The sequence below is a fragment of the Cololabis saira genome, chromosome 16 (assembly GCF_033807715.1).
Source record: "Cololabis saira isolate AMF1-May2022 chromosome 16, fColSai1.1, whole genome shotgun sequence".
Lineage (NCBI taxonomy): Eukaryota > Metazoa > Chordata > Actinopteri > Beloniformes > Belonidae > Cololabis > Cololabis saira.
The window spans coordinates 8,687,638-8,701,796 of record NC_084602.1 but is presented as its reverse complement, the minus strand read 5'-3'; the positions used below and the strand labels follow the sequence as shown (position 1 = coordinate 8,701,796).

General features: G+C 41.9%; 1 protein-coding gene across 1 annotated transcript in view; it reads right to left on the bottom strand.

The window, feature by feature from the left end:
- The window catches only part of znf106a (zinc finger protein 106a), a 29,886-nt gene extending 19,130 nt beyond the window's left edge, over window positions 1-10,756 (bottom strand). The window contains exons 1-4 of the mRNA XM_061744298.1: window positions 10,671-10,756; window positions 9,526-9,587; window positions 7,246-7,440; window positions 1,249-3,090 (exon numbers count right to left, since the gene is read on the bottom strand). Coding sequence (XP_061600282.1) covers window positions 1,249-3,090; window positions 7,246-7,440; window positions 9,526-9,587; window positions 10,671-10,724 — 2,153 coding nt within the window. The 5' untranslated portion in view covers window positions 10,725-10,756. The remainder of the gene's footprint in view (window positions 1-1,248; window positions 3,091-7,245; window positions 7,441-9,525; window positions 9,588-10,670) is intronic.
- Between the last annotated feature and the right edge of the window lie 3,403 nt (window positions 10,757-14,159).

The following is a 14,159-nucleotide window of genomic DNA, read 5'->3' as shown; positions in this document are numbered from 1 at the left end:
CCTATCCCAATACTCCCCCTACCCCTACTTTTCAGCTCTACCCCTAAATTTTGCACGTTCCCGTGAGGGTAGTGGTGTCCCAATTCCTCTTTCCACCTAGGGGTAGTGGAGAAAACGATGGTAGTGGCTATGAATCTGTCCCTACGGATCGAGGGATTTCCGATGCTCACTAGTTGACCGAGGGCCAGAAAAATTTCCCAGAATGCTTTTCGTCGTCATTTGCGGACTGAATCAAAAAAAAAAAAAAACATGGCGGACATTTCTTATTTTTTTGTGAATAAAATCAATATTTTGGGTTAGTTTCTGCATAAAAATGCGTTTTGATTACATTTCTAGCGAGAAATATATATTTTACTTTCATAATATTCACTCAGTGAATGTACATAATCACTCGTTTGCCCGTTGGAGGCAGGATTTATGAAAAAAATTCGTATACTTTTTAAGTTTTCTAGTAATAATGTCAGATGAAGCGTTCCAAACCCAAAAGAATGAGTCCTCTAGTGTATCTCTCCGTTGCCTTGAACAGGCTGTGTGCTGCAAAATGTGCTGCAATTCGGACCCCGAATTTCCCGCGCTGTCCTGCGGATGTGACGTCACATGACGCTGCATGCGCGTTCTCCCCGTTCTCCCGTGCCGGCTTCACTGTTGGCTGCAGTACCCCAGACGGCCGTCGTGGTGAAGGGTGGCGCTAGAGAGTCTCATTTCTTAAAAGGAGCCTCATGCTCCTTTAAACCAACATTTAAATTCCTAAATTATTTATTTCAGCCAGCGGTAATTCTCCACAGAGCTGCAGGTTTCTCCCCGGGACGACGGTGCAGGTTGACCCGGTGATCATGTCTGTTCTCCGACCGTGAGCTGCTGTTGCTCTCGACCCGGCGGCTCTTCTCATCTCCGAAAACATCAGGTCAAATTTCTTAACAGGCGTTATTTGGATAAACTGAGCCCAGGTTGGGGATCTTAACGGTTACTTTTACGCCTGAAAAAATATTAAAACATTAAAACTGTAGCGCATATTAACAGCGCTACAGCTGAAATTAAAACAGCTTTTATCTCTCAGCTTCCTGATTTTAGGGGTGGTGCTGAAAGTAGGAGTAGTGGATGTATTGGGACAGACCTGGGAAGATTTCAAGTGCCCTAAAATCTGTCCCTTCTTTTTTAGGGCTAGTGGAAGAAAGTAGGGGGTGTATTGGGATTGGCCCTTAAACTCCAAATGACCACTGATAGAGCTGTAAAATCAAAAAGCTTTACCTTGGCAGGCCTTTCCCTTTGTCCTGCTTCTTTTTGACCTCCTGATACACTTGATCCCAGTTCACGTTGCGGTGTGATCCGGAAGAGCTGATGAGCTGCCGCACCGTGGGTTTGATCCCGGAGTCCTTCTCTGAGTCGCTTCTCCGAGAGCCGCTCAGGTTGCGGACCCTCCTGGCGATGTTCAGGTTGGGCTCGTGAGTCCCCGTCTTGCTCTTGGGGCTGATGTGCTTGGTGAGGTCTCGCTTTAAGACGGGCGGCAGTTTGAGTTTGGACAGCGCGGAGGCGTCGCCCCCTCTGGAGGCGTCGCTCTCCGAGCTCTGCCCCGCCTCCGTCACCTGCATGGCCTCGTCCGGAACATCCGAGCAGCTTTCCTTCTCCGCTTTCTTCCCGTGTGCTTCGTTGTGTGCGGCTGCGGCCGGCGGCTCGGAGCCCTCCGTGGTGGACGTGCTCACCTGCAGAGACTGGAGGGACTGACTCCCGTCTGAAGACGCCGGGGCCGTCCGGTCTGGCTTGAACACTTCAGGTAACACTGGTCTGTTCTGGCTCCCTCCGATCAGATCCGGCCCCTGCTCTGCAGGCAGCTCCTCTGTGATTTGATGTGTCACTTCCACTCTACTGTTAACCGAGCTGTACAGCGAGGCCTGCTTCTCGAAGGCGCTGTGTCTGGCTGTCTTGAGTAAATCGGGGAGCTGCTTCTCCTGCCTGGGCTGAAGGGGCAGCCCGACAGCTGCAGCCTTCACTCCAGGCTGCTTTGCATTTGTTGCTTTCCCAGTTGTTTTGGACTGGGATAGAGTGGAGGCCTTGCTTTGCTGAGCTCCACCGAGACCAGGATCCACCGATGGATCGCTTGTTCTCTGACTGGTGGGAGCAGACTCAGACTTTTGGTGGCCGTCTCTCTGAGAACTGTTGGCTTTTCTGCTGCCTCTCTTATCCTTGGGCTTGGGTTTGGGTTTGGGTTTGGGTTTCATGTGATTCTTCTCATGCTCTTCCTCACATTGTCTGCTTGAGAGCAAAGGCCCCGGTCTCTGCTCGCCCTGGGCCGGTCTGCTAAAGGCGCCGGCTTCTGGTGCTTTGTCTGGCTTCTGGACTTGGGGAATTGTGTGCTTCTCTACCGTATTCGGGTTGGTATCACCGTGGGGGAGGGATGCGACCGGATAGGGCGACCAGCGGCAGCTTTTGTCCAACTTGGGATTGCTACCGAAGGTTTTAGCGCTCTTACTGTTGTTATGGTCCGGGTCCGGTGATCGTACCTCGCCGTTTTGAAAGCCAGTATCCTGAGGAACTCCCACGTCTCTTCCCGTCCCGGGAAACCGGTTAAAATCCTGCGTGAATAACCTGGGCGGAGGAGGAGGAGGGAAGGGTGCTCCTAGAAAGCTCTGGGGCCGGGGCTGTTGCTGGTATTGGGAAATGTTGTTTTGGCCGTAAAGCCCGTGGGCACTGCCTCCGTTGCTGAGCCAAGGCAGGCGACTCTGCTGATGGCCGGGATACGCGCCGTGGCCCCACGTCTTGCTGCCCCGGCCGACCTGGGGGTCCATCCTCCCTCCGAAGAACTCCCCCGTCCCCCACCTCTGCAGGTTGGGGGGATCCTGAGCGTGCCACGTGGCACTCTTGCACTGCCGGTCCTGCTGCCACGGCCGGGCCTCCCCTGAACCGCCGTTAAACTGTGGACCTCTGTGACAGGAATAGCGTTGATTGGAGCTGGAGTAGCCATGTGGCGGCGGTCGCCACATGCACTCCTGACGGAAACGCTCCTTCAGTTCCTTTAGCTTCTTCTGATACTCCTCTTTTTTCCTTCGGTTTTCCTCTTCTGCTGCAAGCTTTGCCGCAGCTTCCTTCTCCTTTCTACAGAGCAAAGCCAAATACATGAATGAATTAATTAATGAATGAATCTTTATTTCGGCTTGTACACACTTTTTTACAAAACAAGATGAAAAGGTAAAATAAACATTTCTTTTGCCGAAAAGGTGTAGGCTGAAGCCGTAGCTTATAGTGCCGAACCTTTTTATCTTAAAAGGAACCCTGGTTATTAAGACTTGTAGTCCCTAATTAGCCACAATTGTTCTCTTATACTAAAATATTTTGTTAGAAACACATAAAATAATCTAATTGCTTTAAAAATCTACAATGTTTATCACATATTTTGACCTGCGGGAGGCGCCATGTTTTACTTGCGCAATGCATTCTAGGGGCGATGACGTAGAGCGGTGGCTCTGGGAAGATAAGCCGCGTTGGTTTAACTGGGACAGGTATGTAAAACATAGATGAACAGCACTCTCCCGGCCGTGGAGGCTGACGAGGGAGCCCATAAGACGTCTCGGTTCAGGCAAACTGGATCAAAGTTCTGTGATGCACGGGAGATCTGCAAAAATGATCAAAGTCGTGCGCATCTTACCAGTGCATTAGGCTACGGCGTAGACGGCGTAGGCTCCAGCGTAGACGGCGTAGGCTACGCCGTCTACGCAGGAGCCTACGTAGCCGTAGGCTGCGTAGCCGCAGGCGGCGTAGCCGTGGCTCTATGAGCCTGCAGCGCTCCGCCATCCGCCATCCGCTCTCGCCGGGATGGAGCAGCGGTGGCGAGGATGCAGGTTTGGGTGGGCATAGCCCACCTCTGCCGCCCCCTAAAACCGGCCTCGGTGCTGGGTCCACCGTTTGATGACAGACCTGAGGGGACTGGCGAAACGGGAGGCGCAGACTTTGCGTCAAATAGGCAAGAACATCTTTATTTAATTTAATGACACCAGATCTGGCTGGGGTTTTTATTGTAGCATCGGCTATCTGCTAGTTGAAACGTGTGGTCTGTTAGTCTATCTGAGTTTTATGGTGTTTTTGTAGTTCATGCTGTATGGTGCTGTACTTTTTTTATTTTTTTTTTACTTTTTTGTAGGTGCACCGTCACCTTAATGTTTAGCTGTGTTTTGATCTGTGTTTCTGGTGCGCCGTCATCTGTTTAGCTGTGTTTTCATCTGTTTCTGGGTGTCAAAACAGTGGACGGGGGCTAGCAGGAGCCACCGTCTGACGTCACTACCCAGAATGTAAACAACAATGGCGACCTACGAGTTAAAATTATATTTTCAAATTTTATAAAAACGAAGACATCAACAAGGTTTTTTATATCACATTGTTATAATTGATACCAACATTTATCTTTTAAGACCTACATGTCTTAATAGCCAGGGTTCCTTTTAAGATCAGCTAAACCCTTTTGCTGTCTTCAGGTCAAGGAAGGAGGAAGGGAGGAAAGAAGGAAGGAAGGAAGGAAGGAAGGAAGGAAGGAAGGAAGGAAGGAAGGAAGGAAGGAAGGAAGGAAGGAAGGAAGGAAGGAAGGAAGGAAGGAAGGAAGGAAGGAAAGGAGATAAGAATGAAGGAAGGAAAGAAGGGAGGAAGGGAGAAAAGAAGGAAAGAAGGGAGGAAAGGAAAAAAGAAGGAAGGAAGGAAGGAAGGAAGGAAGGAAGGAAGGAAGGAAGGAAGGAAGGAAGGAAGGAAGGAAGGAAGGAAGGAAGGAAGGAAGGAAGGAAGGAAGGAAGGAAGGAAAGAAGGAAGGAAGTGAGAAGGAAGGAGAGAGCAGGAGGAAAGAAGGAACAGAAGAATTAGGTCATTTTGACCCAAAGACAGTACAAGGGTTAAATATGAGACATTAACTTTTACTCCGTGGAAACAAACAATGCATAAAGAAGACAAAAATAAATAAGACAAAATATAAAATTGACGTTTCACATTCTAGAATGTTTTTGATAATATACTTTATAATTATAGTGTTTTATATTTATTTACAATATTTTCTTTAAACATTTCCTTAAACTTGAAGATACAACTGCACATTTTTAGGTCGTTGTCTCAACTATTCCATATTTCTCTAGCCTTAATTGATGTCCATCTCTTTTTAATATTAGTTCTTGCTGTCGTCATCTCAAACATGAGTTTCCCCCTCAGGTCATAGCGGGTTTCTTTTATTTGGAACAAATCCTGAATGTAGTTTGGAAGCAGTTTCTGCTGGGCTTTAAAGGCAAATAAAACTGTTTTCTGCTCTACTATATCATGGAATTTTAGAGTATTATATTTAATAAAGAGATTATTTGTTGGTTTATAATAGTCAGATCTATTAATTATCCTTAAAGCTCTTTTCTGTAATAGGAAAATAGGGTTTGTATTTGTTTTATAGGTGTTACCCCATACCTCCACACAATAAGTCATTTATGGAACTATGAGTGAGTTATACATCAAAAACTGTGCTCTTTGACAGAAGATATAATTTGTTTTACTTAATATTGCTAGGGTTTTAGACATTTTGACATGATACCCTTCAAATGTATATCAGGAGAGAGGTGTATTTGATATTCATTCATAATATATTAATACAGTCAGCTGCTAATTTCATAGCAAAATAAGTGCAACAGGTATCAAACTCTTCTTCAATCCTTCATTTAACAATAGCACTGATCAATAATATAGCACCAGCAACTGACAGTATAAAAATAATTCCCACAACTGAGCCAATTATTTTAGCACTCCAGAGTATTTTAGCAGCTTCTAGCTCTTTGTTGAGATTTTCCGGCGTCTAGTAATGAGATTCTGGTTTTCTTTCACGGCCTTAACCAGCACCAGAAAAGCTCCAGACAGATTTAGCCGAAGGAATGTGATACAGTCCTTCACAAAAACCAGGTTAAAATCACCAACCTATAAAACAGGCCCAAAACACCACCTTAAAAAAGGCTTTTCATTACGTTACATTTAAGCCACTTTGTTGCAACAATGACGTTGCCGTCTGGGAACTCGATGTTTCAGGACCCGTTTCTCTCGGCCATCTAAAGATAGATCTAAAAGAGAAGAGCCCTGCTGTGGAGCAACGTGAGGACCTCAGTGGTGTCCACACATATCAAACTTCTCCAGCGGTTCCTGTCGGACCATTTTCTAAAGTTTGCACGAATACAGGACTGAATGAAAACCTTTATTGTCCCCGTAGGGAGATTCGGTTTGTCAGCCAGCAACAGAACAGTTTAAGAAGAGTTAAAATAAGTTAAAAAGAGTTAAGTTAAAAAAGCAGAGTAGATTAGTTGTTAAAAAAAAAAACAGTTAAAAAGAATAAAATTCCAGTATATGTGCAAGAGCAAGTAGTGTGCAAAAAGTGCAAGTGTGCAAAAACACAAGTCCTCAGACTGTCTCAGAAAATTAGAATATTGTGATAAAGTCCTTTATTTTCTGTAATGCAAAAATGTCATACATTCTGGATTCATTACAAATCAACTGAAATATTGCAAGCCTTTTATTATTTTAATATTGCTGATCATGGCTTACAGCTTAAGAAAACTCAAATATCCTATCTCAAAAAATTAGAATATTCTGGGAATCTTAATCTTAAACTGTAAACCATAATCAGCAATATTAAAATAATAAAAGGCTTGCAATATTTCAGTTGATTTGTAATGAATCCAGAATGTATGACATTTTGTTTTTTTTTTTTAATTGCATTACAGAAAATAAAGAACTTTATCACAATATTCTAATTTTCTGAGACAGTCCTGTTTAGTGAAGTAAACACTGAATGGTAAGCCATGAACTTGCATAAAATGTCTATTAGAAAGGTTGTGGTAGATTAATACAGTTATTAATCCAAAGTTTGTGCCCTGGAACATCTTTTTCTTTATAATCTTCAGCCTACGAGCTTTAGTTTTGCTTTTTGCCAAAGGCATCGTTAAGCTTAAGCCAGCGTGACCGTTGGCTGCAGCCGTTGCTTTTTTTGTAGCCTGCAGTCCTGACATACGACTCCTGACACATCTCAACTCATCTCGTGATGCTGCAACTAAAACAGGCCTGTGAGCACAGCCGTGCAAGACGTGACTATACATGGCATATGTAAGCGCCAACTAAAGGCCCGGGGCTCCCAGGCACATTGCCGTCCGTGGCCAAGTCACAGAACACGACAAATACACGGGGCTGAACTTTTAAATTTGATCAATACTATTCCAGCTTTCTCTCTGTTGAGATGAAGCGAAGTCTTACCTGATCTGTTCCTTCCTCTTCTGAATCAGGTCCACTAAAGCCTGGTCGAAGTAGTCCTCGTCCTCCTTGTACCCGGCATCCTTCTTGCCGGCAGCCTCCACGTTCTGCTTGTGCGTGGGGCTGGAAATGTGTCCGGCGTAGTCGGTGAGGCTCACCACTTTCACCTTACACACTCTGCACTCGTGTCCGCAGTCCCTGGGGATGGCAGGCGAGAGCGGGCGGTCAATCGTACCCTCAGGCATGTTTCTGCTCTGGTTCTGGTTGGGGTTTCCTGCCTTCAGAGCCTGCGACTAAACAGCGCAGCTCTTCTTTTTACGTTTCTTTGAAGTCAAAATAAATAAATTCAGGAGAGGAGAATACTCAACAATCCCGAAAAAGAACAATTATTTGTCCGAATTCTCTACGTTACAGATCAGGAGGTCGCTAACTTAGAATTTTCTCTTCATGAAAAAAAAGCTTCAAATCTTCATCGTCCTGATCTTGTTTTTTCCTTTCTCCGGTGGGCCGTATATGTGGCAGGGTGAGGGCAGGAGGAGCAGCAGCCCGGCCGGACCCTGGTAGCTAATCTAGTCCAGCCATGCAGCACTGCGCTGGAGGGAAGGGAGGCCAGCGCGCTTCAGTGCGCTTTCATGATGGTGACGGCTGCGCTCTGACACTCTGCACAAGGCAACGTCTGTATTTGACCTCCGCCTGCGAAGCGGGAGCCGGAAGCCAGACCCCACCCCCGGGACAGCACGTGTGACTGAAACAGGGGGACAGATCCGGACCGCCGGTGAAACCAGAACCATGTGCAGCTGCTCCGAGCCTCCAGTTGCAAAAACCTCTCCCAAGTATGTCATCCTGTCACTCTGTGGCGGGGAGTGACTCCGCTGGCCCCCTCTCAGTTTCTTTTTAAATCTGTGTCATGCTCTGCTGCCGGTTTGTGACCTCTCGTTTACAGTACTCGAGTTGTAAAAAAGAATCAGGGGGGATGGTGGATTTTATCATATGGGGACAGATCATTTGTGCTGATTACAAATGATATAATATATTACAAATAGCACTGACCAAAACACCTGCAGAAATACTGCAGGAATGACATAGCAGCAGTTAAATGCAGCCTTCTGTAAGCTTTAAATATCCACTGGGCTTACATCAAATACATCAAAACACAACAATAAAAAACTGTTTTCTGAACTTATCAATATGACTCTGTCCTTCACAGGATAAGTAAAATGGATCACTGCAAAAACTCAAAATCTTAACAAGAATATTTGTCTTATTTCTAGTTAAAATGTCTCATTTTAGTAAAAATGTCTCATTTTAGTAAAAACATCTCATTACACTTAAAACAAGACTAATCACTGGAAAAAAACAACAATTTTCACCTGTTTCAAGTAGATTTTCACTTGAAATAAGTAGAAAAATCTGCCAGTGGAACAAGATTTTTTGCTTGTAATGAGAAGATAAATCTTGTCCCACTGGCAGATTTTTCTACTTATTTCAAGTGAAAATGTACTTGAAACAGGTGAAAATTGTCAAATAAATTATTTTTCTGGTGTTATTTTTCTGGTGATGACTCTAAATGTTGAAATAGCAGTAAAACCACATTCATTGATGAAATGACATAAGGGATGGAAAGGAGGGATGGCAGTTTTACAGGGGGGATGATTTGGACTGTTTTTATTTCAGGGGGGATGCCATCCCCCCTCATCCCCCTCAACTCCAGTACTGCTCGTTTAGCTGGCAAGCACCAGTTAGATAGAATTTCAATGACAACTCATTAGGGGCAATTAGGATTTCAACAAGTTTCTGAGTGAGCAGCAAGCTCAGAATAATCTACACCAAGCTGCTCAAAGTTCAAACTAATGACAGTGGGAATAATCAGATTAAACATACCTGACCATATAATCAATGCATGTGAATGTTTACTGTAAATCCCAGTAACGTAGCAACAAAAATGTCCTGGGCTGCCCCTCTTCCCTCTTCAGATTCTGGGCTCCCAGCAAAGAGGCCACATACCTCAATAATCTCCACTGAAGTCACAAGACCGCCAGTTGCCTTGTAACGGTCATGCCTGTTGTTCCGGGGAGATTGTGTCTAAATATACGAGGCAGCTGCCTGCGTATCCGCTTGCTCAAAAACCGCGGACACGTGCCTGTGCACACAAGTGCAGTGACCCACATAAATTTGGACCCAAATGTTTTGCACAATTGTTCACATTTCATTCTTTCAAGAAAGCGCAAGTGAAGTGAAAGCCGTGACTGTGATCCACTGCTGAGCTACGATGGCGGGACTCACCGGCCTTTGAGCTTCTCCAGCTCGCGGTGGTGCAGCATGCTCCTCAGGTGCTCGTCCATCTCCTGCACATTCAGATCACAAATTAAATGTTCAATTGAAACATCTACGACGACTTCCAAAAGATAAAAACCTTCAGTTAACGAACAGGAATGATTTTCAGGTTGGTGTATTCACACGTCCTACCAGTGAAGACCAGCTAATAATATACAGGACTGTCTCAGAAAATTAAGAATATTGTGATAAAGTTCTTTATTTTCTGTAATGCAATTAAAAAAAAACAAAACAAACAAAAATGTCATACATTCTGGATTCATTACAAAACAACTGAAATATTGCAAGCCTTTTATTATTGTAATATTGCTGATTATGGCTTACAGTTTAAGATTAAGATTCCCAGAATATTCTAATTTTTTGAGATAGGATATCTGAGTTTTCTTAAACTGTAAGCCACGATCAGCAATATTAAAATAATAAAAGGCTTGCAATATTTCAGTTGATTTGTAATGAATCCAGAATGTATGACATTTTTGTTTTTGTAATTGCATTACAGAAAATCACAATATTCTAATTTTCTGAGACAGTCCTGTATATACAGGACTGTCTCAGAAAATTAGAATATTGTGATAAAGTCCTTTATTTTCTGTAATGCAAAAATGTCATACATTCTGGATTCATTACAAATCAACTGAAATATTGCAAGCCTTTTATTATTTTAATATTGCTGATCATGGCTTACAGCTTAAGAAAACTCAAATATCCTATCTAAAAAAATGTGAATATTCTGGGAATCTTAATCTTAAACTGTAAGCCATAATCAGAAATATTAAAATAATAAAAGGCTTGCAATATTTCAGTTGATTTGTAATGAATCCAGAATGTATGACATTTTTGTTTTTTTAATTGCATTACAGAAAATAAAGAACTTATCACAATATTCTAATTTTCTAAGATCAGTCCTGTAATAATCCTACAACTGGGTATAAAAGTTGAAAACAACTGGTATCAGACGGTGTAAGGAAATGAGTATCAGATTCATACCAGGACAACATTTGCATATTGATTTTTCATTTAACTGTGACTGAAGAAAAGCAAATGATACAAAGGTTAGAACCTCATCAGGTAAATCTCACGTCAGAGTTAATTACCTGCTTGGAAACGTGGACCGTTTCACAGAGGATGCATTTCCTGTCCCTCGCCATTTTTTTGACGGCCAGGGGATCTCAGCCCACCACTGTTCAAAGAGAGAACTCATTCAAGTTAAAATACGTTGATAAGAGCTTACAGAAGGAAACACCACCCTGGTTTATCAGCTGGTGCTTCAACATGAAAATGTTACGGCACAAATGGTGAATATAATGTAACCTAAACTTCTCAACCCAATGGATGATTCTTAGGGCTGACTTTTTCCTGAAACACACTTGATTATTGAACAAATTCCTCAGTCCCACAAACCAAATACCAGCACAGCTCCACATGGACAAGGGTCTAATTCCAGTCTGCTGATAGTGCAACTCTGCGGCCAGAGGACACAAGCCAGAGCCGTGGCAGCACCAGATCTATGTCTGGACTTGTTTAACCTTCACACACTGAGTAACCAAGGCCAGACACCAGTCAATGTCAGCCCAACCTCACAAGGTGCAGCTGACCACAAACAAACATTTGTTCCGCCCTTAAAACCTCTTCACACCCACCTAATTCCATTAACTTTGCCTATTTAGCATACCCAGATAGAACAGCTTATAACACAATAACTACACGCCCTACATATATGTATGATACGTCATTGGAAAGCTGGCAACCTCTAGTTTCTGAAAATGTATTTAGCGTTATTTTAACGCGCGTGTGTGGATCAACTCGTTAACTACTTCTTTCTTCCAACAGAGTCAGATGAAATTACTTTTAATTTTATTAAGTTTAGGTCTGAAAATGACCATCTCTTCACTGGACACGGGAATGCCTCGACTCAAGTCGATGACGTACACCGCATTGTCCCAATTCTGCAATTTTTGCAGGCTTGCAAAAATAAATAAATAAATAAAATTTGCACTCTTGCAACCTGCGCACTTGCACACTTAATAAGTGCACACTTCGTAGGAGTGTAGGGTGCAGCTTGGGTATTGGGACAAGGCCTGAGACTTTCCAGACTGTACCGTTGTCAATGAGTTGATCCAAACATACATTAAAATAAATGCATATTGATTATTAGTAATATATATGAGTAATTTATATGAGCCAGCTGTATAATTTAAATTTTAAATGTAAATGTGGAGACGGTAACTGGTATCTGGTCATTTTTATGTTTTTATACTTTAGCTTTTATAACGGTACGTTCTAAATTTATTGTACAAGTGAAAAGTTTACATGGGATGTTATATGAATGAAAATTATGAAATTGTCCGTAAATACCGCTGCACAGGCGGGTGGTTGTCTAGAGGTTAAATGTAGTGGTTTATTTCAGAATAAATATGCAGTCTACACAAAGTTTTGACATTCTTTAAAAAAAAAAAAATATATATATATATATATATATATATATATATATATATATATATAAACATTAGTTGTCTGCAAGTGAAAATGGCATATACGTCAGATCTGATCAGTCCTGATTAAATTTTTTACACACACAGATGGCTTTATTAGAACAAGTGCAATCTTAGGGTTTAATACCTGATTATTTCAAAATAAACATCAATAAATAAGAACATATCAATGCAAGTGTCAATATGGGCTCACCTGTTCTCAGCCAGGGGGAATCCAGGCAGTTTTCAGCAGTAAACGGGGACTAAATATCTAATGATGTGAAACCCACCACATCCATCATATCTCTCCACCAGGTCGTGTGGGAAACTGAAGGAAAACGATGCAGATAGGGTTGCCTGGTTGTGTTAAAGTTGTTCCCGTCCCGTACAGCACACAGTGAGTGCCACGACTTCTCCCACTCGTTTAAGATGCTGGCATAAATGAAGGGAGTCGCTCTCTTTAGTTGTCAGGGAGTGAGTGCAGACAAACTTTACGGGAAACAGCAGTCTGAACGACACGCTCTTTTCCCACTCAGCTGCATACATGCATTTAAGATGCTGGAATAAATAAGCCATGCAGGTCATGACAGCGGTGCCGTACCATAACTATGCAGACTAAAGTTAACCATGGCCATAAAGTGTACATTCAAATGAGCCTATAAAAAACAATTTCTACTAGGACACATGTTCATGCACTGTCTGAACAGTGCTACCTATTTCCAAAGAGGCCCGTTCTGCAGAAGCATTCAGGGACTTCTCCTAAAACATCAGTACTACGGTATATCTCTGTTGTAATTTTGACAACGTGTCATATTTCACTAAGAGTTAAGGAACCTGTGTCTGCTAAAAATGTAACCGTGTATCTGAGGTTGTATTTACTTGATTTTATGACCAGAGATGGGTAGTAACGAGTTACATTTACTCTGTTACATTTACTTGAGTAAGTTTTGGGAAATTTTGAGTAGTTTTGAATTACTATACTTTTTACTTTTACTTGAGTAGATTTGTGAAGAAGAAACTGTTCCTCTTACTCCGCTACATTAGGCTACGTTGAGCTCGTTACTTTTCTTTCATCCCTTTTATCCACGTACGCGTCAATCTCATTCATCACTGGATGATTCTTTGGGAAAATTTTTTGTTTTTGCATGTTTTGTCACATTTACACAGACTCAAACACACACAGTTTCTATGAGTTCATGGGCTTGTTCTAGTTCTGCCTGGTTAAAAAAGAAAAATACAAATGCTTGAAATTTTGTGCTACATGTGCTTAATTTATTTTTTTATTCTGTTATTATTTTATTTATTTTATTATTTATTAAAGTACTTGAATTTACTTTAAGATTATTTTAATTTAAGCTATTTTTTATTTTTTATTCATTTTAATTTATTTTATTATTTTATTGATTTAATTTGCCTGAAGATGATTATTTTGTACTTTTGTCTGTTTGAATGGTTGTGTTATAAAAATAAATCGTTACTCAACAGTTACTCAGTACTTGAGTAGTTTTTTCACCAAGTACTTTTTTTACTTTTACTCAAGTAATTATTTGGATTATTTACTTTTTACTTCTACTTGAGTCATATTATTCTGAAGTAACAGTACTTTTACTTGAATACAATTGTTGGCTACTCTACCCACCTCTGTTTATGACATAGTAAGGAGCAGATAATATTCTTTATTATGTGCTGACACATAAAACCTAAGAATTGAAATAGGAAGACTGAAAAATTGTGTGCTCTCTTTCTCATTTTCATTTCTTTGACTGTGACTTTGTACAAAAGTCATAAGTGTTATAACTGATTAAATCTGGAGGAAATTATCAGCTTGGCTGAGTGTGACAGGTCAGACGTTTCCTGTTCTAGTAATATTCAGAAACTTTTCACAGGAGTATAGTTTAGTCCAGATCAGCTGATAAATGTGTCTCTAGTCTGATCTCATGTAGTTGTGTATCTCTCCTCTCCTGAAGGGCCAGCTGTCCTTATCAATATCAGAACCTATTTAAGTCACGTTTCTTTTCACACAAATCTCAACTCTAGACAGTAAATGTGGTCTCTCGTACAGATATGGTGAAATGTTTGTGAATAAACAGCAAAGATTCATTTGTGGTTGAC